This window comes from Lissotriton helveticus, chromosome 7, assembly GCF_964261635.1.
Source record: "Lissotriton helveticus chromosome 7, aLisHel1.1, whole genome shotgun sequence".
Lineage (NCBI taxonomy): Eukaryota > Metazoa > Chordata > Amphibia > Caudata > Salamandridae > Lissotriton > Lissotriton helveticus.
Window position 1 is genome coordinate 429,007,985 of NC_136068.1, and position 26,029 is coordinate 429,034,013.

General features: G+C 49.4%; 1 protein-coding gene across 1 annotated transcript in view; it reads right to left on the reverse strand.

Annotated features, from left to right (window-relative positions):
• The window catches only part of EIF2S2 (eukaryotic translation initiation factor 2 subunit beta), a 616,197-nt gene that overhangs the window by 158,681 nt on the left and 431,487 nt on the right, over positions 1–26,029 (reverse strand). The window contains exon 7 of the mRNA XM_078652324.1: positions 20,448–20,504. Coding sequence (XP_078508450.1) covers positions 20,448–20,504 — 57 coding nt within the window. The remainder of the gene's footprint in view (positions 1–20,447; positions 20,505–26,029) is intronic.

The following is a 26,029-nucleotide window of genomic DNA, read 5'->3' on the forward strand; positions in this document are numbered from 1 at the left end:
TGAGTGACGACCGAATCAGGTTTTGGATGTGAATTAAAACAAGTGGCTGCCGTTGACGGAGCCCTATATTTTTTGTCCAGTCTAGGGACCACTATAGAAACAGATGCAGGTGTTTGCATGAGTTGTAGCCCCTGTTCCCAGATATGTTCTATTATGGGAATGGATCGTGCCTCCTTTCTTATGGGGTCTTTGAAGTCATACAAGAAACAATCTGTTACTTTTGTTTCCATTGCCATGTGAAATCTGGTGGCCGCTCTCTCTATTAAATTGTGGAATCCACCGATATCCACTGGTGGAGAGTCTGATGTGCTGGGTTCCGGTGTGGCCGGAGAATGAGCAACGTAATCCTCATCATCTCTGTTTTGAGAGAGGTCATCTCTAACCTCACCTTCCTCAGGAGGTTCGTCGTCATCATCAGAGGATTGTATGTTGTGAACCTGTTCAGTATCTTGAGGAATAACCAAAGGCGTTGGTCTTGCCCTTGGTGATCTTTGCTGTGTGGAAGATTCTTGAGAATTGCCATGTGATGGTGTCGCTGACGATTCTGGGAATCTCTTTTTATAGTCTGTGATCAGGAATTGAAGATCCTGAACTATCTCGGCCGGTAATACTATCATTGGAGTGACCTGAGTATGTACCTGAGCCTGAATAGTTTCTTCCGTAAATATAACATCATCTCCGTCATCGTCAGTACTCTGGCATTTGACGTTGAGATCTGACGGGCTAGTAGCTTGTTCGAAGTGGTCATCATCTGATTCGTCAGCTTGAAGTATGTGAGAAGGAAGCAGTGATTGAACCCTACTGGGTGATGTTAATTCGGGCGTAATAGGGAGTTTGGTGACCTTTTTTGATGGAATTAACTCCGCTTTTTTCCATGGCGTCGATGATGTCGTCGTCGACGAGGTCGTCGACGAGGTCGTCGACGGTATCGCCGTCGATCGCTTTTCAAGCGTCGAGTGTCCCTTCGCCGATGAAGCTGTCGTCGACGAGGCGGTCGTCGACGGAGTAGCCGTCGACGGTGCCTTAGCCGTCGACGGAGTTGGCGTCGACGGTACCTTCGCCGTCGTCGATGCGGTCGTCGACGGTGCCTTCGCCGTCGTCGTGGACGTCGACGGCAGTTTTGTCGTCGGCGTCGTAGTAGCCGTCGACGGTGTAGTTGTCGTCGGCGGTGCTCCTACCGTCGTCGGTGTCTTCGTCGACGATGCGGTGGACGTCGACTGAATTCTCGTCGACGATGTCGGTGTTTTCTGTTTTGTCAACGTCGACGGAGATGACGACGGAGTTTTGACAAACGATTGCTGTTTTTTAATAAGTACAATCGACGATATTGACTTACCCGTCGTCGACGAGTGGGTGGTCGTCGTCGTTGAAGTCAAGGCTGACGATGCCACCGTCGTCGAGATCGTCGTCGTCGATGTGGAAACATAGTTCGTTTTTCTTGAAGATAATGTCATCGAAGTAGACGACGAGGACTGCGATGGCTTTCTGAAGGTTGCAGCATCCTTCACAGACGTATCAGATCTTGCCTCAGAAGACTTTGAAGTAGTCTTTTTGTGAGGGACGTCTGGATGGCCAGGGGAAGCCTCCCTTGGCCTTTTTAAGGACAGTTTTGAGGAAACTGAGGCCATTTCACTGCCCTCCGAGGAGAGCACCTCAACATCTCTGGTTTTTAGTCTGTTTAGCCAGAGGAGCAGTCTGCCTTCTCTATCCTTAAGGGTTTTGGTAGAGAATGTTCTACATACCCTGCAGTCCTTTACTGTGTGGTCAGGGTAGAGGCAGTAGAGGCAAGTCTCATGCTTGTCGTCGACGTGCAGTCTCTTCTTGCCACAAGAAGAACAAGCTCTGAATAGTCCTCTTTTCTGTTGTTCAGCCATATTTGAAGTAGAATCCAAGTTTTTGTGAAGAAAGTAAAGAATTTGAAGAAACCTGAGGAGAGCTCAGGTGGGGACTCCCTAGCACAACGTGCGGTAGAAAATCTGAGAGACTGAGGCTCCTGGCAGGAAGGTTCTAGAGGGAGGTGGTAGCTGATTGGCTACCTTTGGAATTTGGTCCTTTTCACAAAAGGACATAGATAGGCTACTGGGGCAAGGCCCTTAGGCCTATTTTTCTCTATGTATGTCTATAGGACATTACTTTTCTATTACCGGGGCTCCCATCTCGACGACGGGGAATGATTCAGGCATGTGAATCTATGAAAGACACCCATAATACTGGATAACCTGCCCCTCTCTACCCTGCCTCAGTCAGCCCAGGGCTGTAGAGGTCAGGGAGGCCAGTGTTGGACCCCAAAGGGCCCCCTGTCCAAAAGAATTCCCCAATCAGCAGATTAAGGGCACTGAAGCTAGTAGACCTAGCCAAGTGAAAATAAGACACACTCCTGAGGGATCCCCCTTAAAATTAGGTAGGGACCTCCCACAGATGGACACTGTTGGGCACAGCCAAACTTGGGACCTAAGGGCCCCAGACCTGACCTGTCCCTCCAGTAAGCCACACAGAGGGACCCAACCTCCAGCTGTAGGTAGCCAGAGGTTGACCCTGAGAGCCCAAAACAACTCAGTCTTGGAAAGAAAGGCCTCTATGGTGGAAAGTGATTGGAGGAAGCTGAGCCCAAAATTAGTGGAACCTCACTTCAGTACTCCATTTCAGCACCAGCCTTTTACTTTGCCAAAACACACCACAGGTAGAGATTCCCTATGGTGGAGACCCTCAGACACCCTTAGGGTGAGGGATTGCTTAGTGGACCATGAGATAGGGGGTAACCATGCCAGTGCTGGTACTTCCTTATATGGCCACTCAGGCAATATAGGCTTACCTGGCAAGGCTAGCCTTATCTCCTTTCGTTTGGGGGGGGGTTATGTAGGAAGGTAAATCCCTGACTATGGTTGCCCCCAACTTTTTGCCTGGTGTTTTGCTGGTTTTCTGACTTAGTTGACCTGGGGCCCTGCTATTCAGGACCCCAGGCCTACTGCTCTCTCTGTAAAATGGATTCCATGTACCTTAGGTACATATCTAAATTGGATACTGAGTAACCTTATCAGTCCCTGTACAGTGTACCTTAGGTACCCAGGGCATAGGTGTACCCAGGGCCTACCAGGGGCTGCAGCATGTATTATGCCACCCCTGGCTGGCCATCCAAATCTGACACAACTGGCTGCTTGACAGCTGGGGCAAGGTGGTGTAATCACCCTTTGCTTTAGATATAGTATACCTATATCTAACCCTAAAATGGACACACAGATCTCCTATCAGTCACTCCTAGGGCAGGCCTTAACAATCCTGAAGGCAGAGTGCTTGGAATCGTGTGAGATGGTGCTCTGGCATGAGCTGAGCCTGTCTGCGGCTTTCGGGATCCATCCCTTAGCCGTTTCCATGATATCGCATACCATATACTCTTAAGTGCATTATAATCCTCGCGGTTATGTGCCAACTCTGGTATCGCTTTATCAAAACATGTCGAGTAAGGTGTCATACGAATTGGAATACTAACCCCTCGCCAATTCTGGCGACGGGGTTAGCATTCCACCCTTCTAGAGGGACACGACATGTATGTAACCCCTAACCCCGGTTAAAGTCAGACAGAGCCTTAGCATCCACAAAATGGATGCTGCCACCGAGACACAAGTCTGCCCTCCTGCTGCTGGGAGTCCTCCCAGAGCAGGAGATAAGGACAAAGGGTTTCCTGCCAGGGGCGGTGCCAGCACCGTCCCAGACAGGGTTTTGTGTATTGTAGGTAGGCAGGGCTTTAGAGGAAGGTGACTGCACGTGGCACCCCGGTGCTCACTGTGCATAGGCTGGCTGGAACCAGTTCCAGGGTCACTCCAGACCCTGTGCTGGGGAAAAGCCCGCCAAGGAAGTGGGTGTAACCACCCCCCTCCTAGTCCCACCCATAGGGCAGGACTTAGTCGCGTGCCAGCCCCTTTTTACAGGATAAAGGTAGAGACTGGCCCCCTTCCAAATCAGATCATCTTTGAATCCTGAAACTACTTTCTGCGAAAGGAACTCAAGACTTCTTCCTAAGATTTCTCCCTTGTGACTAAGGAGTAGTCACCCTGCACCCGCAGGCACCATCTAAGAACACTGCGGTCTGCTGCAAGTCCTTCCTCCGGAATCCGACTGCCCAGCTCGACGAGAACCGGCTTCCCTGGCACCTCTGACCTCTACCCACCTCTACAGCCCAGCTGAGAACCGTGGGTGCGACGAGACCTCAAGGGACCGGCCATCTGCAAGACTGCACGACTTCTTTCCAGCAAGCCCGCCGAGTGAATTCCTGGTGAGTGCTTTGGGGTCCGAGAAGCCCCCACCCTGAGCAGCTCCAGCACCGAAGAGCAGCCCCCCAGCATCTCCACGATCTGCGTGGGGCCCTTCTGCTTTTTACTGCTCACCGCGTTGTTTGGCTACTAGCCCGCTGGCTTGTGGCCTTCCTGACGACGCCCGACGACATTTCTGCTGCTGGTCTGGTTGCTCCAGACTGGCCCTTGCTTCCCTCCATCGGAGAAGTACCCTGGACCCTCCTGGTCCACTCAAGACGCCATTTTAGGTCCACCGCGTGGGCCTTGCATTTGCCAAGACTTGTTGCCCAATCCTGGGTCCAGCGACGTCGACAGCAAGAACCTTCGTGGGACAGCTCGCACCTCCATCCTGGTCGCCGACAACGCCTCCTGGTCCGAGAGACTGCAGAGCCCAGCAGCGCCCACTCACCTGACTGCGGTGACTTCGCCCGGTGCCATCCTGGTGCCCACTTAATCACTGGCTAGTGATTCAAGAACTTGGTCCCCTCTGCTTTCAGGTTTTCTTCTTCCTTGATCCAGGCTTGGATCCATCGAACTTTTCTTCACTGGTCGCCTGCCAGCAACTTCTTCCTTCCAGGCTCCTGGTCCGGCAACGAGATCCCCGACGTCTTTTCAGACCTATGCAGCTGCAGCCCCTGGGCTAGGTAACTTCGGCACTCCGGTGTCCCAGCATAGCCTCACTATCCTAGGGTCAGGATCCACTGTCGTTTTCTTCCTACCAGGTCGGGTTCGCCCGTGAACACTAACTTTGCCTTTACTAGCCTCCATAGACTTTGTCCCGCATCCCGCGTGAGAGTGCACACTCTGCACCCGAGTCCCCTGGGTCTCCTAGTAGTAATCCAACGATTCCCTAGTCCAGTCCTAGCGATTCCAAAGCCTATTAGAACTGTTACTTACCTGCTAGTAATTCGCATTCCACTTTTAAAGTATATGTTTTTTCGTGCCCCTCGGGCATTTGTGTATAACGTGCTAACTTAAAGTATTTTCGTAAGAGTTTTGTTGTGTGCTTAGCTCCCTGTCTCATAAAGAGCCAGGGTAGTCTTGTTATAAATAAATACACTGTTTATTTTCATAACAACTTGTGTGGTGTCCTTTCACTGGGTGTTCAAGGGGTAATGTGATGGTAAAACAGCTGGCTTAACACGCCCTCTAGAGTCTTAGCCTTAGACTGCTCGTATCCATGCTACTAGGATAGCTGGTCTATAAGGTTGACTTACAACCAATCATCAATAAGGGTTGTTTGGACTGATATATAGTGATCACTAGAATAGTGAGCACTGCACATCAGGCCAACTTCTCACATGTACCATGGTTGGCGTGCCCACGTTGGAGCAACCAGGATGAGTGTCATCGAGTGTTGCTTTAGCTTTCGTGACACCAGCGGTATTAGAGGTGCTGGGGGAAAGCGTACGCAAATCTGCCTGACCAGTTCATCCATATCGCATTGCCCTGCGACTGTGGGTGCGGGAACCTGGCGGCAAAGCTTTGGCATTTTGCGTTTTCCCTTGTGGCGAACAGGTCTATCTCTGGATGACCCCACTGCTGGAAGTACGGGCGGAGTACTGATGGATGTATCTCCCACTCGTGCATCTGGTGGCTGTACCTGCTGAGCAGATCCGCCATCTGGTTGTCCTTGCCCGGGAGGTGCTCCGCCATGAGGAACATGTTCCTCTGAATGGCCCACTTCCACATGCTCTGAGCCAGATGAGAACTGTGGAGAGTGTGTACCTCCATGCTTTTGAATATAGTACATCGCGGTCATGTTGTCCGTCCGGATCAACACGACTTTGTTGCACAGATGTACCTTGAATGCCTTCATCGCCATGAAGATTGCCATCAGTTCTAGGTAGTTGATGTGCATCTTCTGTTGCTGCGTTGTCCATAGTCCCTGCACCGTGTAGTTGAGTACATGAGCTCCACATCCTTGGAGAGAAGCGTCCGTCGTCAGGATAATCTGTGGCACAGGCTCCTGGAACGGTCGGCCCTTGCAAAGGTTGTGTGGATTCCACCAATGCAGAGAGCTGTACGCCCGACCGGTCACCAACACTAGGTCGTTCAACTGTCCTTGAGCCTAAGTCCACTGATGAGCCAAGCATTCTTGGAGCGGACGCATATGTAGCCTCGCGTGCGGGACTATGAAGATGCAGGAGGCCATCATGCCTATCAACTGCATGAACACTCTTGCTGGAAGCGAGTGTTGCGGTCTGAATTTCTGGATTAGTGACTGGATGCTGTCGATCCGCACTGAATTTGGCTGAGCTGTGGCTGCCAGAGTATCTATTGTCGCGCCCAGATACTGCCGCACATGGGCTGGCTGAAGGTGCGACTTTGGGTAATTCAGTGAGAATCCCAGATTGTGAAGAAGGTGAATGGTGTGGGACATGTTGGTGGCGCACTGCTGGGCCGACTTTGCTTGGACAAGCCAGTCGTCCAGGTAAGGGTAGACGTGAACATTCTGCCTCCTGAGGTGCGTCGCCACAGTCGCCAGACATTTTGTGAACACCCTGGGCGCTGTGGTCACCCCGAAAGGGAGGACCTTGAACTGATAATGCTGATTCTGAATGGTGAATCTGAGGTATTTTCTGTGTGATGGATGTAGTGGAATGTGAAAATACGCATCCTTGAGGTCTAAGGTTGCGAGGAAGTCTCCCTGATTGAGCAACGGAAGAACCTGCTGCAGCGTTAGCATGTGAAAATGTTCTGAGAGAATGTATTGATTCAGGGGTCTGCGGTCCAGTATGGGTCTGAGGGACCCGTCCTTTTTTGGGATTAAGAAGTACAGGGAGTACACTCCTGTGCCTTCTTCCTCCACCGGCACAAGCTCGATTGCCCCTTTTTGCAGCATGACTAGTACCTCCTGCTGCAATAAGTGCAAATGGTCTGTGGACATAGGACGGTGTTTTGGTGGCATGTTGGGTGGAGTGGATGTTAACTCCAGACAATACCCCTACTGGATAAGTTTCCTGACCCACCTGTCTGTGGTGATGGATGTCCAGACTGGCAGGAACTGCTGGAGTCTCCCCCCGACAGGTGTTGTATGGTCGGGGGCAGTGACAGGGCGTCACTGTTTGTTGGTGGCGGAGGAGTGGGAGTTGTGGTTTCCACGACCTCTGCCCTTGGTGCTGTTGCCCCGATAGCCGCCTCTACTCTGCTTGGTGTAGGAGGACTGCGCCCCACCTTTGGTGTATTGCGTTTGCTGGGACATTTGGCCTCTGGAAACACCTCTTGCTTGAGCGACGAAAAGTACTGCCTCTAAACTGTTGGGACTGGAGAGCCCCCATGGACTTTGCAGTCTCAGTATCCTTCTTTATTTTTTCCAAGGTGGTATCCACCTCAGGGCCAAATAATCTATCAGGGTTTACAGGCTGATTGAGGATGGTGGTTTGCATCTCCGGCTTGAACCCGGAGATTCTGAGCCAGGCCTGACGTCGCAACATAACACTCGTGTTAATTGCCCTGGCCGCGGTGTCCGCCACGTCCAGTGCACATTTAATAGAAGCGTTGGAGATGAGCTTCCCTTCCTGAATAAGCATTTCTGCTGCCTCTTTATACTGATCTGGTAGATGCTGCAGCAGGGTCTCTAGGGTATCATAGTGTGCCCTGTCGTATCTGGCCAAGAGTGCCTGAGTGTTGGAAATACGCCAGATATTGGCCGCTTGAGCCGCCACCCTCTTCCCCGACGCCTCTAGCACCTTAGATTCCTTGTCAGGGGGAGGAGCATCACCAGTGGTTTGTGAATTCGCCCTCTTCCGGGCATTAGAAACAACCAGAGAGTCCAATGGCAATTGGCCCTTGATGCAGGTAGGGTCGCCAGGTGCCAGCTTATACTTTTTTTTCAATCCTAGGGTTGATAACCCTGGCACGTGTGGGTTCTTTAAAAATGTCTGCAGCATGTTTTAGAACCCCTTTCAGCATTGGTAGAGTCTTGACAGTCTTTTCTGCTGTTGAAAAGGTATCAAAAAGGAAGTCCACTTCAATCGGATCAGCATGCAGCTGGACGTCGTGGTTCTTAGCCGCCCTCTCAATTAGAGCATTAAATGCCGCAGAATCCTCAGTAGGAGAGGTTTTGACATTGTACACCGGAGTGTCCGGGGCATTTTTCTGATCTCCTGGGTCCCCTGCATCTGCCCAAGAGTCCTGTTGATCCCCAGGATCAGTGTTTGCAGGAAAGTTATACTCTTCATCAACACCTTCCCCAGCCTCCACATCTGAATAAGTGGGTGAGGGTGTTGCAACTGTTTGAGTCCGTGGAGCTCAACCAGAACTGGGGAGTCCGAAGGAGGCCTTTTGAGCTTCAAAGGAATCGTGTAGGACTCCATATGCTGTGCCGCCGTGATCTTCCTCTTGTAGATGGTAAGTTTCCCGGTGTCGGCGTCGATAAAGTGCTCAGACTGCTCCTCCATCAGGGGTTGTCGATGCTTCGAGCTCCCAAGTGACTGAGAAGGCTTCGACCCTGTAGACACCTGGACGGGCGTTTCTTCTACCGACCTTGGTGCAAACGCCTTTGGTGCCACCTTCGGCGGTAACGTGAATAGGATGGGCGCTGAGGGCTTTGGCGGTTTGGCAGCTGGCTTCGGGGTGGAAGCATCCTCCGGATCGACCGCGGAAGCCTTGTTCCTGATGCGCTGCAACGAGTCCGACACCTGCTTCGTGAAGGATGCGGACGGTTTAGTCGACCCGACAGACGTTCTCGGTCCCCCAGCGTGTGCAGACTCTAGCATCGATGTCTTGGCTTTCTCCGGCCGATGTGCGGACGTGTACTTCAACCGTGTCGACGGCCTTCGGAGCCGACGGCTTCGGTTTCGACGGCCTTGGCAATTGGTTTCGGCGCCCCAGTCTTCGGCTCTGCGCCCTTGGTCGATTTGGGCTCGTCGCTCTTGCTCGACTTTGGCTCGACGCCATTGGTCGACTTGACTGTCGACAGCCTTTTTTGGCTTCGGCTGCCCAGACACGTCGGAAGACGAGGAGGCGACCTGAGGGACAGGCGTCTTCTGTTTCGACGGCGTCTCCATCACTTTCGTCGACACCGAAGCTTTCACTTTTGGTTTGACCAATGGCGGCTCCGTAGAAGTGTCCGTAGCCGGGCCCGTAGGCGAGGCCATGGATCTGGGTGCAAGGTCTTGGGTAAGGCCATGTGGTGATCCCTCTACCTGAGCCTTGGTTAATGTTCGAACGGGGCATAGCTCTTCGCCCGAGCTATCTTCCGTGGCCCCATAGGCCTCATTGTAGTCTCCTACCTCGTCGACGACTTCTTCTGCCTCGAGCACATCGACGTCTGCGTCGTAGTTGTAGTCGATCTCCTCTGTTGGAGTGGAAATCGGCTCTCGATCTTCTTGTTCATCTACTTCTTCCCTCTCAAAGATGTGCATCGGTGCCGGGGCCGACTGCTGGGCCTCCTGGCGCGCCACGCGCCTAAGTCGACTCGTCTTCTTCGATCGAAAGCGGGAACAAGCCATACAGTTGGCTTCATCGTGATCCGGCGACAGGCACTTGTTGCACACCGGGTGGACGTCGATGTGGGGATACTTAGATCCGCAGACGGGACATTTCTTGAACGGACTCAGTTCCATGATGTGTCGTCGAAAGTCTTGTTGCGTCGACTGGTCCTCAAGCACCGAAGAGTCACGCGACTCCTCTGGACGTCCGACTCGGGAACTGAGCCGGAACAGAGTTGGGCACGGAACGCAAAACAATACAGACGGTATAGGAAAAGACCTTCGGGTCTTAAGAAAAGTCTATATCGATTCCGAACTGGAGTTATCGAATATGCATCCGAACCCAATGGCGGAAAAAAACAATCTGGGGATGGAGTCGATGCCCATGCGCACTGTAGTCCAGGGGAGGAGCCACCTATCTCGTGATACTTCGAAGACTCTTCCAGGACAACAATGTGCAATCATCCGGACCCAACACTAGGCAGCGATCTATGCTATAGATATGAATTCAGCAGCCCACATGCCTCGAACCCATGCGTGTGCATCTAAGTAAGATGAGTACTGGAAAGGATACAAGTCCCGGGGAGGCGGGAGGGCGTGTACAGATCTGCAGCTCTACATGCCAAGAACAGATGCATATTGGCTGCAATTGCTGCTAGATGCAGTCGTATGGAAGAATAAGCCAAGTTGGACCTTTGCAGGTGTAGAAGGTAGCAAATAATATTTTGGATGGAAACATCCAGTGGGTCAATGTGATTGTTACAGTATATTGCAAATCTTTTCCACTTAGCAGCACAGCATGCCCTAGTGGCGGGTCTTCTAGCCTCTTTAATTATATTCATACATTCTGGTGGTAAGTTTAAGTAGCCAAACTAAGACCTCAGGAGCTAGATCGCCAAATTCAGTTGGCTTGGTTCTGGGTGCCTTATTTCTCCATGGTTCTGTGTTAACAGGGATGGCGTGAGCCGTAATTTCTGATGTGGAACCAGTGAGAGATATAGTAGCGTGGTGAACCATGGCTGTCGTGCCCATGTGGGGGCCACTAGTATTAGTTTGAGAGACTGTTGTCAGAGCTTGCGTACTACTAGTGGAATGAGTGGGAGAGGCGGAAAAGCATACGCAAATCTGCCTGACCAAGAAATTCAATCGTCTGATCACTTTCTGATATAATTCATTTTAATGGGCCCGACAAAATCATTGCATAAAGCGCCACTCGCGCCAATTTGGCGTCGACAGTGGCATAAAGTATCGGTGGAAAAGCTGCTGGAAAGCTGGAAACAACCAACTTTCACAGATGAGGATTCAGCAGATACTGCATTAGCCAGATTCAATGACTCACTTAAGCAAGCCATTGACACTCTGGCCCCACTAAAGCTACATAAGCAATATCCCTCCTCCAAGCAAGAAACCTGGTATACACAGGAACTCAGAATAGAGAAGCAGAAATAGAATAGAGAAGCAGAAATGCAGACGAGCGGAAAAAGTATGGAGGAAATTGAGAACTGAAGAGAACAGGAAAACATACCAAGAGGCCCAGTCAACCTACTATAAAAATATAAAGCAAGCGAGAAAAAACAGTCTCACCCAACAACTCGCGGAGGCGGGTAATTGTCCAAGGGAACTGTTTAAAATTCTACAGAGCTTTGTTAAACCTACAGCCTGTGAGAGACCCGATGAATTCTCTCAGATCCTCTGTGATGAGATCTCGGTGTTCTTTGAAGATAAAATCAATCTTATCTACGATAAAATAATGGCCTCTAGTAGCGCTGGGAATAAGAATTCCCTCCCACATAACTCATCCTCCTGGACCTCTCCGCGGCTTTCGACACTGTCTGCCACCGCACCCTAGTACAGCGCCTCGGCAACATCGGAATCCAGGACAAGGCACTGGAATGGATCACCTCCTTCCTCGACGGAAGAACACAGAGAGTCCGCCTACCGCCGTACAAGTCAGAGGCCACCAAAGTCATCTGCGGCGTCCCTCAAGGATCCTCACTGAGCCCCACCCTCTTCAACGTCTACATGAGCCCCCTCGCGGCCATCGCACGCCAACACAACCTCAACATAATCTCCTACGCCGACGACACCCAGCTGATCCTCTCCCTGACCAACGACCCCACCACCGCCAGAGCCAACCTGCACGAAGGGATGAGAGATGTAGCCGAATGGATGACGACCAGCCGCCTGAAACTGAACTCGGACAAGACGGAGGTCCTCATCCTGGGCTCCTCGCCCTCCGCCTGGGACGACTCCTGGTGGCCCCCCGCCATGGGCACCGCACCCAAACCGACGGACCACGCACGCAACCTGGGCTTCATCCTGGACTCCTCCCTCTCCATGACCAGACAAGTAAACGCCGTCTCCTCGTCTTGCTTCAACATCCTGCGCATGCTACGTAAGATCTTCCGGTGGATCCCCACCGAAACGAGGAAGACGGTCACCCAGGCCCTCGTCACCAGCCGACTGGACTACGGCAACGCCCTCTACGCCGGTACCACCGCCAAGCTCCAGAAGAGACTCCAGCGGATCCAGAACGCCTCGGCCAGACTCATCCTCGACATCCCCCGACGCAGCCACATCTCCGGACACCTGAGAGATCTGCATTGGCTCCCGGTCAACAAGAGAATCACCTTCCGTTTCCTCACCCACGCGCACAAAGCCCTACACGACCAAGGCCCGAGCTACCTCAACAACCGGATCAACTTCTACACTCCCAAGCGCCTCCTCAGATCAACCAGCCACGCCCTCGCCGCCGTCCCCCGCATCCGAAGAGCGACAACAGGAGGAAGGTCCTTCTCCTACCTGGCCGCCAAGACCTGGAACTCACTCCCGACCGACCTGCGCCTGACCCAAGACCACCTCTCCTTCAGGAAGAAGCTCAAGACCTGGCTGTTCGAGCAGTAACGGCACCCCCCCCGCCCCCCATCCCAGCGCCTTGAGACCCTACGGGTGAGTAGTGCGCTCTATAAATGACTTGATTGATTGATTGATTGATCCAAACAAAACAAAAATCTATTATCCTTCCCGCCAATCTGCGACATAGATCTCCCCCCTCTCAGCCACATAAAATCTGGGCCCCCCCAATGACTTCCTTCCTGCCAAAATGGTCGCCCCTCTGATCACCCTCTTAGGACCTTCCATTCAGTCTGTGATGAACATCTCACTGACAGAAGGACAGGTCCCAATGGAATGGAAGAAAGCGGTGGTGAACCCAATAAGGAAAAAAGCGGCATCCCCATGGACAGACCTTTCGAACCTCCGGCCCCTATCTCCCTCCTGCCGTACATCAGTAAGATAACCGAGAAGCACGTGAACACCCACTTATCCAAACACATCGAAGCAACGGAGGGCCTGGACTACTCACAATCTGGGTTCAGGCCCAACCACAGCACCGAATCAGCCCTCCTAGCAGTGACCAATAACATCAGGATGACGCTGGATGGAGGGGGGTCTATGATTCTGGTGCTGTTGGATCTATCCGCTGCTTTCGATACGGTGTCACATGAGGTGCTTCTCGGTCGTCTGAGGGATGTGGGACTAGGGGGTGTGGCTCTGTCCTGGATGGAGAGTTTTCTTTCAGGCCGCTCTCAAGAAGTCAGGCTGGGCTCCCACAAATCCATCTCTAGGGAGCTCACCAAGGGAGTGCCACAGGGCTCATGCCTAAGCCCCACATTATTCAATGTGTACGTGGCCCCCTTGGCTGACTTAGTGAGATCCTTTGGGTTCACCCCAGTGTCGTATGCCGACGACACCCAACTTCTGTTCCCTTTTAAGACCTTCACGCCTGCACTAAAAAAATCGTTTGCAGATGGAATGAGGGCAGTGTCAGAGTGGATGGCTAAGAACTGCCTACAGTGTAATGTAGGAAAAACACAAGTAATGCTGTTCGGGGAGGCAACGAAACTATGGTCCCCTGAATGGTGGCCCTTGGAACTAGGACCTGTTCCCAGTCCTAAACAGACCGTTAAAAACTTGGGAGTGCTATTAGATCAAGCACTAACAATGAAAGATCATGTAAACCAAGTGGCCGGCACCTGTTTTCGTGCCATTGGACTGCTGAGAAGGGTTTTTCCATACTTACCTGACAGTCATAGGAAGACACTGGTCCAGGCGTTAGTCATCAGCAGATTGGACTAGTGCAATGGTCTTCTTTTATCAGCTAATGAAGAACAGCTTAATAAAATGCAAATAGTCCAAAATACTGCGGCGAGGTTAGTCCTCAACGTTCCTCCTAGGACCCCCTCCCGCCCTCTGCTAACAAAACTCCACTGGCTCCCAGTGCGGCAACGCATTAAGTTCAAAATCTTATGCACTACTCACAAATGTCTGTCAGGTACTGGGCCCAAGTATCTGACAAAAGTTCTCACCTTACGTTTCTGGACGCTCCTTACGCTCCAGCAATCTACAGCTAATACAGGTACCTAGAATTACAAAATCCAGACATGGAGGTCGCGCCCTTGCCCACACTGGACCTGTCCTTTGGAACCCACTGCCTCAGACACTGAATCAAATCACTAACCACCTAACCGAAAGTCCCTCAAAACTCATTTATTCATAAATATCTAAACCACATAATCAAAGTCTAACTAACCTTCTGACCATGGATCAGCACAAGTTGTATTCTTCCACTGGCAAAAGCGCGGAGATACCCCTTCGGGGGTCGAATCAGGCGCTATATAAGAATATAAATAAATAAATAATAAATTGCATTCCCCTCCGACCGTGGGTGTGGAAACCTGGCGGCAAAGGTTGGGCATTTTGCGTTTTCGCTTGTGGCTGCCCCCACCTCTGGAAAAATGGTTGGAGAACCTGTGGGTGCAACTCCCATTCGTGAATCTGTTGTGACTGACGACTCAACAGATCTGCTATCTGATTGTGAATTCCTGGGAGGTGTTCTACAGTCAGGTGTATGTTTTGAGGGATGGCCCATCTCCAAATGTTCTGTGCAAGCTGGGACAGTTGCAAGGAGTGTCCCCCCCCTGTTTTTGTATATAATACATAGCTGTCATATTGTCCGTCCGGATTAGAACAGCTTTGTTTTGTAATTGAAACATTTTGAGTGCTAGGAAAATTGCTAGCAACTAGGTATGTTAAGTAGTAAAGCAGCTGTAGCAGCTTTACCTCTGGTAGAGTGATCCCTAGGCTGTAAATTAGACCCCTGTCCTGAAAATCTGTGATGATTGGGATTTTAAAAAAGGGAGTTTGTGAAGGACATTTCCTATAAGCAGTTAAAGCTGCCAGGTTAACTTTAATCGAATGAAACTGAAGGCCAGATTGAGCTAAGTGTAGCAAGTAAGGAAGGATGACATCTTCCTTGCAGGAGGTAGGATCCACATTCTTAGACAAACACCAGATGCAAAATCTCTTCCATTTATATTATTTTAGCAGTTTTATATAGCGCAAACTTGACCCGAATCGGGTATCAGAGCGCTTTACATCGCACTAGTTAAATTACATGAGGGCACATTCATTTTTGTTAGGCACGGGGCGATTAAGTGATTTGCCTAGAATCACGGGATGTTTATATGCATAGTAAGTGCGTGTAGATGGCAGTTTGGCCGCCTTCAATATCTCCATGTAGTCCTGAGTGAGATTCAAATGTCCGTACTGTACTAACTCAGGAGCCATGCCGCCAAATTCAACGACGAGAGGTTGGTGTGAACAATCTGTCCGCCGAAATTAGTTAGAAGGTCCGGCCAGCATGGAAGACGGAGATGCGGCAGGAGAGAAGGGTGGAGTAGGTCTGTGAACCACCTCTGACGTGGCCACTGCAGAGCAACGAGGATCTTCTTGGCCCATGATTGTGAGAGCTTGATCAGTACTGTCAGGATCAGGGGAATTGGAAGAAAAGAGTAGAGAAAGCCGCCTAACCAGTTGATCCACAGTGCATTCCTTAGAGTCCGTGGTTGGTAAAACCTGGAGGCGAAGTCGCGGCATTTGCGGTTTTCTGTGGTAGTGAACAGATAGACCTCTGGAGTACCCCATCTTCCGAAGATGTCTCGTACCACTTTGTCATTTAAGGCCCGTTCGTGATTTTCTTTAATGAGTCTGCTGAGAGCATCCGCCTGAGCATTTTGAACACATGGGAGGGGAGATGCTGCGATGTTCACATTCCTGGCCAATAGCCATTTCCAGATGGCCTGGGCTTCGAGAATGATAGAGATCTCAAGGCCCCCTGCTTGTTGAGATAGAACATTGTTGTCGGAATGTCCGTCTGGACAAGCAGGGAACTGGTGTGAAATGACAGCTGGAAGGCTTTCAGCGCCAAATTAACTGCTCAAAGTTCCAGGAAGTTGATGTGGTATGTGGCCTCCTTCCGGGACCACGTATCCTGTATCTGAAGGTGGTCTGAATGCGCACCCCAGCCGTGGAGAGAAACATACGTCACTATGGTTTGAGTCGGTATCTCCTTGTGGAAGGGAATCCCCCGTAGGAGATTGCGGGGAGAACACCACCATGGGATGGACTGGAGGACCTGCTGCGACAGCTGAATCCGGTCTTCCCAATCCCCTAGTTTCTGGTCCCACTGATCCTCCAGACATTCTTGCAGGGGTCCCATATGGAGGACTGCATTTTGAGTGAGGAAAATACAGGAGGCCATGGAGCCCAGGAGAGAAGATACCTTCCTCAGTCGGGGAGGGCATGGTCATGAGAGCCTGAGCCTTCCGCAGGATCGATAAGCATCTCTTCTTCGAAGGGGACACATTTGCCGTGTGACAATCGATAATGGCTCCCAGGTCCTGTAGACATTGGACAGGAGTCGAGAGACTTTGTGAGGTTTATGTGGAGGCCCAAACGAAGGAGGAGATTGGAAGTCCAATTAAAATGTAGTCGCGCTTCCTGAGAGACAGCTGGCTTGATCGCCAGTCGTCTAGCTATGGTAAGACTAACACCTTGTTCTTCCTTAGATGTGCAGCAACTACGACCATGCATTTGGAAAATGTCCAGGGTGCTGACTTCAGGTCAAAGGGAAGCAGAGAGTATTGATAGTGGTTGTTGCCTATGGTGAATCGCAGGAACTTGCAAGGTTTCCTCGCTATGGACATGTGGAAATATGCATCTTGCAGATCTATTGCGCATAGCCAGTCTCCCTGATGAAGCTGAGGGTAGATTTGATGCAAGGACCACATTCAAAACTTTTCTCTGCGAATCCATTTGTTCGCATGTCACAAGTCAAGGATGGGTCTGAACTCGTTCTGGTCTTTTTTGGGGACTAGAAAGAACCAAGAATACAGTCCTTTTACTCTCTGTGCAAGAGGAACCGGTTTTATCGCCCTTTTCTGTAAGAGGATAGTGGCCTCCCCTGTAGCGTAAGCGAGTTGGAAGAATCGACGGAGGAGGGCTTGTGAAAAGTAGCAAGTATCCATTGCGCATATTTAGCACCCAATTGTTCAGAGTTATTTTCTGCCACTCAAGACAGTTAACTTTGAATGCTTCCCCCCATTAGAGTGGGTAACAGAAGAGGGGGAAGTAACCCTTCAGGGCTTGTAACCAGCAAGGGCCTTGTTCCCTTGTGTACACTGCTTGTTGGACCGTCCTCTCAACTGGTGTTTCTGAAACAGCTGAAAAGACTGCTGAAACTGCTGTTGATTGGACGGACGGCTTTGAAATCATTGGAACTTCTAGGAGGAATAACACAGTTGGAATGGACGGAAGGCTTTGAGTTGTTCTTTAGGCTTCTCTAGACCTACAGCCTTTAGTCTCCATTTCCATCTTCATGCGAGCCATCTCTTCATCCACATGGGAACCAAAGAGGGTCGTGCCAGAGAATGGTAGATTAGAGCACCTCCGGCTTCAGTGAAGTAAGGCAAAGCCAGGAATGCCTCCGGAGAGCAACTCCGTAGCAACACCCATGGGCTGACGGGAGCGAAGTATCCGCTGCAGCACTGATTTGATTCGAAACCATCAGTCCTTCGTTCAATATCTCATGAAAGTCCTCCACTTGTCCATGGGCAGGAGGTCCACAAACTGTTGAAGTGACTCCCACAGGGATCGGTCATACCGGCCCAGCAAGGCAGTAGAGCTGGCCGCCTTCATGGATGTAGCTGCAGTGTTGCAAACTTTTCTACCCACCGAATCCAGCCTACGGCTTTCTTAATCAGGTGGTACAGCGGAGCCGTAGCATGCCATTTCTTTGCGGCCACCACGATGACCAAGTCCGGGGTGGGGGTCCATTTGGAGGAAGGCAGGATAAGGATCCGAATCCAGTGGGCGGTATTTCTCCTGAAGCCTAGAAAGCACAGATTTTATAGAAGATGTCAAGAATAGTTCCATAGCAGGTTCCAATAAACCAGGCACCAACGGAAGCAAGGGACGAGATGCTGATCTCTGCTGGAGAGTTTCAAATATAACTGAAGTCGATGGCAAAGGGGCAGACAAGGGAATGTTCCGTTTTGACGCCCCTCTGACCTGAACCTCCTGAAAGGTGGTGATATCAATGGGAGACACTCTGAGGAGGAGAGTCCGTTCGAGCAGGAGTACCTCCCGTACTCGTGGAAGAAGAGTCCCTGGTATGCCAGGAGCAAGATCTCTCGTAGCGATGGCAGACATCGCATTGAAGACTGGCAGTAGCTACGGGAAGGATGTCACGGCCAAGACAGTGACCTTGGTCTTCGAGGCTCTGCAGGACGCGTGGGCTGAGGAGCTGTGGGCCCAGGCTGAGGCAGAGAAGGAGTCAGAGAATGAACCGGAAGAGGAGGTGGTGGTGGTGGAGTTGAAGGCACTACCACCGGTTGACGAGGAGCAGGAGGCATTCTTCACGGTAAATAGGTACGGGAGTACTACGAATCTGTCAACATAGACAGGCTCACTACGGAGCAAGTCCTGAAACAGTACCTCGACGTCTAATGTCGGTGGGGACTCCTCTACGTCAACCTTCTTGTAGACGTCGATGGCGATCAGCGGTGTTGCATCGATGGCAACTACCGGTGACTCCGATGGACTACGATGACGCCTCGACGTCAATCTGTGTTGATGGGTCAACGTTGAACAAAGACATCTGCAACGGCGATCTCGGCCGAGATCTCGCCGTCCTTTTCCTCGGCCTCGCTTCGGCCCAGAGTCGACGGACAGCATATCGTTGTCAAACCTGCTCGACGTAGTAGTCTTAGACGTCGACCATGACCGGCGTTGTTTTTCCACTGTTTTTTGACTGGGGAGCCCCCCTGAGGTCGAAGCATGGGTTTTGGCAGAGGACTTACCCTCTCCTTGCCCAGAGGTTGTAGATGCTGTGTTCGGTCTTCGCTGCTCCAACCCTTTGAGTCGAATCTTCTCCCGGTCACGCAGGGTGAGTCTAGAAAAGGTTTTGCAGAAAGCGCAGGTATCAGGCACATGAGCGATAGGCAGACACAGACTTGGCCTTTCTACCACAGTCAAGACACTTGTCGAACAGAGAAGGCATCATGACAAGAAAACTGTAGAAATTCTGCCAAACAAGTACAGCAGAAGGTAGATACAGGCCAAAGACGTCGAGTGAAGTAGCAGAAATTCAAATACTTTAATAAATTCTGAAGAAAATACCAAAAAAGGTAGAGATCAATGCTCCAGGGTCCTGCTAGCAGGAGCCGGAAAAAAGAACTGAAAGTAACTGCCACTGGCTGTGCAGCATGGGATACTGGGGGTCTGTGGAGACTTAAAGGCACAGTATCCATTTGCAGACAATGGCAGCCTATGGGGGCTTCTCTGTCCAACCCTTTCATCTCGATCATGAAAAAAAGGAGTTTTGTGAAGGGGAGGTTTCTATGTGTTGAAAGTCAGTAAATTACTAAGTTTAAAAGTTAACTGGCTATTTTTTCACTTCAAGATTAAGTAATTACCAGTGTAGCCTAGTTCGTTAGGCTGCATTATTGTCTGTATCTCTTAAGTGTATAAGCAGGTCTTCCTGAAGAAAGGCAGAAGATGACAACTTAAGAAGATATATCCAAAGAAGTGCTCCGGGGTCCACGCACATGGGCGGGACTATTCACATGATTTGGACTATACACGGAAATCCCCTACAAGAGAATAGTTTTAGGCAGTTGTGGCATGATTAAAAGTCTGTAGATTTGTGGAGTTGGTACATTTACTTTGGCACACTTGAATTTTTGGAATTTAGCATCAGTACAATGGACAAATTTGGGAGTGGAGCTACAGATCCATGTGCAAGAGTGAATAAAAAGGAAGTGACGTCAGCATACAGGTTGGGTGCCTAAATGTACCTCTGTACAATCACTCTCAGTGTGGTGTAAGGCCGTCACAAGAATCTGACTGCACATACCACCAGTACACAGCAATTTATTATAGAAAGGCAGATCCAGTCCAGTGTCTGGGATGTTTAAAAGCCGGAGGAATCTTTGGTTCGAAGAATCCAACAGAACAGCAATTTATGCGTCAATAGTAACTTAGGAGAAAATAACTATCTTAAGAGAAGAGACCCAATATGATTGTCTGCTTTTTAAAATATACAAAAAAACAGCATAATAAACAATGTGCATGCATTATCAAAAGGGTACGAGGTTACATTGAAATGATCCTGATAAAAATAAACATTTGTTCAATGCAACTCCAAGATTTTAAAAGGATGAAGGAGGCTACACCAACATTGCTCATGCATTAACCGTACACTGCCTACAGACTTAAATCACAGAATTCCCTGTTCAATGCAATATAGTTTAAGACTCAGACTATAATAAAGACTGTGAACTAGAAATAAATAAGAAATAATTAAATGCAAAATGTTACTTACCTAGTACCCAACTCAGCCAACAAAAATGCCAAGAGATGTTTTGGCTGCCGATGTAAACTAAAAAGAAAAGAGTGGGTATTACTTACAACCAGTTAAAAACTCACAGAACATAAAAACAAGACCATGAAAACTGAGCCCAGTTATCGGAGTACTGCTGTAACTTAAATCCAGAAGATATAGCTTAAAAGCAATAGGCAGTTTATTGAAGCCTTCTTTCATGCGGGTTAGTGGTTGCCAATCTTAAAAGGAGAGGAAGGAAATGTTGCTTAGCTGTAATCCTAGTTCTCTTCTTGGGTAAGCCTCGGCATAGCTATAAGCACCAATTATGATGCCAACACGCAGGATCACAGAGCACTTCTAAACATTAAGAAAAAAGTGTATGTGTGTGTGTGTATATAAATATACACATATATATACATATATATATACATATATATATACATACACATATATACATATACATACACATACATACACATATACATACACATATATATACATATATACACATACTTGAAACGAACGGATGGTGTACAGTGGCTTCTTTCCGTGGGGCAACCTTGTGTGTTTAATTGAATTAGCAGCTGCCCCCAGCTGCGAGGAGAGAAGCTCACCGCGTCAACGCGGGTCCAAGCCAGCGCCAGTGTGGTGTTGGCTGAGGAGACACAAAGTTCGTCAAATTGCAACTACAAAGCGGAGACAGGTGAACTTTTGGAAAACCCACAGCTCCACTTGGATTTTGATGGTTTTATTTTGGGGCATACATGAACGGTAATTGTCGGCACTACAGGACCCATAATGCTGAACTAAGCCACGCCCACTGGGGCGGGATCCCGTAGTATATAGTGCTGACTTATCCGTCCTATGTGCCTCTTGCCTGCCACTGACGAAGGGATTTTTCATTCCCGAAACATGTTTGGCGTATAGACTGCTGCGGGCCTCTTTAAGATTCCCTGTTGCAAGCTGCAATTAAATACTTGAAACGAACGGATGGTGTACAGTGGCTTCTTTCCGTGGGGCAACCTTGTGTGTTTAATATACACATACATACATATATATATAGTGGTGTTAGGCTCGTGCAGATGGCAACAACAAAGCATGACCTGAACCGTGGACTAGGTGTGCCTTTAATTATGACATTTGCGCTTGGGGTCACAGCACCCACTGAGGTAAGAAGGCACGGACTGCATCTCCCAAAATGCTGCGAGGCCACGCCCATCGGGGCGGGGAGGTGATTAAGAACAAGGTGTGCCAGAAAACGCTTTTCCCCATTGCCTCCTAAGAAGCCACTGAAGAAAGGACATCCGCCCTGAAACGCGTCTGGCTCCTACTTTGGCTAATACGTGGTGCCTTTTCAAAGTTGTTCCTGTCAGCATGCTGCCATTAAATGAACTTTTCAAACAAAGAAGGTTTCCGTAAGGTTCTTCACAAAATTGGAAGTCTGCAGTTATGGATATACATATATAGAGATATGCAGTTATGGATATACAGACAGACAGACAGATATATATATATATATATATATATATATATATACACATACATACATACATACGAGTCGCTATACACTAGCATTAATCATGAACAAGGTCTGCAGGGTGTTAAATACTTTTTGAATACACGTCCAGCAGAATATGTACTTCACAATAAGATGCTCATCTCACTGATCACTTGGTGTTTGAATAACAATTTCTTTACTTTTGGCAAAGAGGTGTTTAGACAGAAGCGAGGGGTGGCAATGGGGGCCTGCTTCTCTCCGAGCTACGCGTGTTTGCACGTTGGGTTATGGGAGAAGCAGGTCCTCTGGAAAAACTACCGACAAGAAATGGAACAAAGAATCTGTCTATGGGTACGCTTTATAGATGATGTTTTTATTGTTTGGAAGGGCGACAGTCAAAGTGCAAAAGACTTTGTTGAAAAACTGAATGTAAATGACTACAACCTGTATTTTACGTCTCATTGTAGCAAGAGCTCAATTGAGTTTTTAGATGTTCAAGTACAGGTAGCAGACAACAAATTTATCACTACTGCATATAGAAAGCCAACTGCAGGTAATGCGACCCTCCACGCATCTAGCGCGCACCCAAAACACCTAATTGCCAGTATACCCTACGGGGAAGTATGGCGTTTAAAACTAATATGCAGTACCCCCGAAGAATATGAGAAATGTAAAAACGCAAGTTTAGAGAGGTTGAGAGTCCGAGGGTATACAAAGGACATGCTTAAAAGAGCTACCGTCAAGGCAGATTAAAGACCTCGAATAGAACTCTTACCACCAGATATCGAGGCAGATAATGAAACTGTAAATAGTAAAGAGGCACCAAGACGGATCACCACGTTCAGTAGACAGGAACGTAAAATAAGAGCAATATTGAACAGAAATTGGCCAATTGTTTTAACCGATAGCATTTTAAAAGAAGACCTTTCTGAAAAACTTCAGGTAACTTAAAAAATGCAAAAACATGGCCGCATATGTATCACAACCACTGGTAGCAGGGGCTCCTGCATCTCTGTGGTTGCCAACCAAACAAGGTTTCTTTAAATGTACAACCTGCCGGGCCTGTAATTTTGGTGTGAACACCACTAAGTACAACACCCCTTTTAGTGATTGCGAATACAAGATTAAAGAAAATTATGATTGTCGTACAGAATTTGCTGTATATATACTTACATGTACATGTGGGCTCAGATATGTGGGCAGCACTATCAAACCAGTGCATGTAAGAATATTGCAGCATATACGAGCAATTATTAATAGTGATCCCACCTACCCGGTAGCAAGGCATTTTAAGGCAATACATGATAAAAACATCAATTGCTTAACTTATTTTGTCATTGATGCGGTACCGGTACCCAAAAGAGGTGGGGACAGAGAAAAGCTTTCAAGGCAGTTGGAGACGAAATATATTTTAAATCTGAACAGTAAGTCTCCAAATGGATTGAATAACACGGAAGACATGCACACGTTCCTATGAAAACTATAAAATATAAAATACGGCAAGAAGTGAAATCAGATTTTTTATGCAAAAGCAGAAGCCAATCTCTCATTCCCAAAAAAGTTTTTAAATACACTTATATTTTGTTCATTGATATATGCACAGAGCACTTTTTAAGCCAAATACAGACAACATATGTGGTTTTGTGCCCGGGCTCGGACCCAGAATCATAGAGAGTTGTAGAATATTAAGTATGCTATGTCAATTCAGTGGTTTTGGAGATAGTTGTCGATAGGCAAATTTTGCACATATAGGATGATGTTCCTCTATGTACTGTAACTGCGTAATTTTGCACATTATTGGTTTTAAAGCATTTTATGCTGTTATTCTTTAATAATTTGGTATTTTAGAATTTTAATATGAACCAATCGAAATTTTGCACAACAGTAGATTGATTTTCTAGCATTCAAGCTGCTGTATTTAATTTTCTAAAATGGAACTAATTTTAGATTATTTTAAATAATGTAAAATATTATGAAATTGCATTTGTTCATATTTATTGCTTATTTAATATTTATGACATATTTTGCACATTATGTAATACTTCTTATCGAAACATCAACTATCAATAGTCAAAGCCATTAAGAATATATGAGGAATTAATATATTGTGAAGCATACAAAAGGAGGAAAAGGCATTGTCTTAAATAGTATTTCGTCACTTATCACCACGTGGTGTGAATGGTTGAAAAAATTAAGTATTTAACCCCTTCGACGCTCATGACGAGCTGGGCTAGTCATGAGGTAGCCTCCTCGCACGCTCATGACGAGCCCAGCTCGTCATGAATAATGGGTTTTTGTAAATCCCAGCGCAGCAGCAGAATATCGACCGCACGCATGCGGTTAATGTGGAAGGTTACTGCATGGTCGCCATGTGATCAAGGTTACTTGATAATCGAAACGCGTCATGCCAGAGAAGGATCGTGAGAAGAGAGAATAAATCTTCCTGAAATATTTACTTGCTGCGTGGTGGTCCGTTATTCTGTGGTACAAAGCACGCCATATGCAGAATCTACAAGGATAGATAGATCAATCAATCAATCAGGTCATTTGTAGAGCGCACTACTCACCCGTAGGGTCTCAAGGCGCTGGGTTGGGGGGGGGGGGCCGTTACTGCTCGAACAGCCAGGTCTTGAGCTTCTTCCTGAAGGAGAGGTGGTCTTGGGTCAGGCGTAGGTCGGTCGGGAGTGAGTTCCAGGTCTTGGCGGCCAGGTAGGAGAAGGACCTTCCTCCTGTTGTCGCTCTTCGGATGCGGGGGACGGCGGCGAGGGCGTGGCTGGTTGATCTGAGGAGGCCCTTGGGAGTGTAGAAGTTGATCCGGTTGTTGAGGTAGCTCGGGCCTTGGTCGTGTATGGCTTTGTGCGCGTGGGTGAGGAGACGGAAGGTGATTCTCTTGTTGACCGGGAGCCAATGCAGATCTCTCAGGTGTCCGGAGATGTGGCTGCGTCGGGGGATGTCGAGGATGAGTCTGGCCGAGGCGTTCTGGATCCGCTGGAGTCTCTTCTGGAGCTTGGCGGTGGTTCCGGCGTAAAGGGCGTTGCCGTAGTCCAGTCAGCTGGTGACGAGGGCCTGGGTGACCGTCTTCCTCGTCTCGGTGGGGATCCACTGGAAGATCTTGCGTAGCATGCGCAGGATGTTGAAGCAAGACGAGGAGACGGCGTTTACTTGTCTGGTCATGGAGAGGGAGGAGTCCAGGATGAAGCCCAGGTTGCGTGCGTGGTCCGTCGGTTTGGGTGCGGTGCCCAGGGCGGGGGGCCACCAGGAGTCGTCCCAGGCGGAGGGCGAGGAGCCCAGGATGAGGACCTCCGTCTTGTCCGTGTTCAGTTTCAGGCGGCTGGTCGTCATCCATTCGGCTACCTCTCTCATCCCTTCGTGCAGGTTGGCTTTGGCGGTGGCGGGGTCGTTGGTCAGGGAGAGGATCAGCTGGGTGTCGTCGGCGTAGGAGATTATGTTGAGGTTGTGTTGGCGTGCGATGGCCGCGAGGGGGCTCATGTAGACGTTGAAGAGGGTGGGGCTCAGGGAGGATCCTTGAGGGACGCCGCAGATGACTTTGGTGGCCTCTGACTTGTACGGTGGTAGGCGGACTCTCTGTGTTCTTTCGTCGAGGAAGGAGGTGATCCATTCCAGTGCCTTGTCCTGGATTCCGATGTTGCCAAGGCGCTGTACTAGGGTGCGGTGGCAGACAGTGTCGAAGGCCGCGGAGAGGTCCAGGAGGATGAGGGCCGCTGTTTCTCCGTTGTCCATCAGAGTTCGTATGTCATCGGTGGCGGCGATGAGGGCGGTCTCGGTGCTGTGGTTCGCTCGGAAGCCAGACTGTGAGGGGTCGAGGGATCCATTCGTCTCGAGGAAGGCGGCCAGCTGTTTGTTGACGGTCTTCTCGATGACTTTGGCCGGGACCGGGAGGAGCGAGATGGGACGGTAGTTCTTGAGGTCGGTGGGGTCTGCTGTGGGTTTCTTGAGAAGAGCGCTGAGTTCGGCGTGCTTCCAGCTCTCAGGGAAGGTGGCGGTGTCGAAGGAAGTGTTGATGATGTCCTGCAGGTGGGGTGCGATGACAGCGTCGGCCTTGTTGAAGACGTGGTGAGGGCAG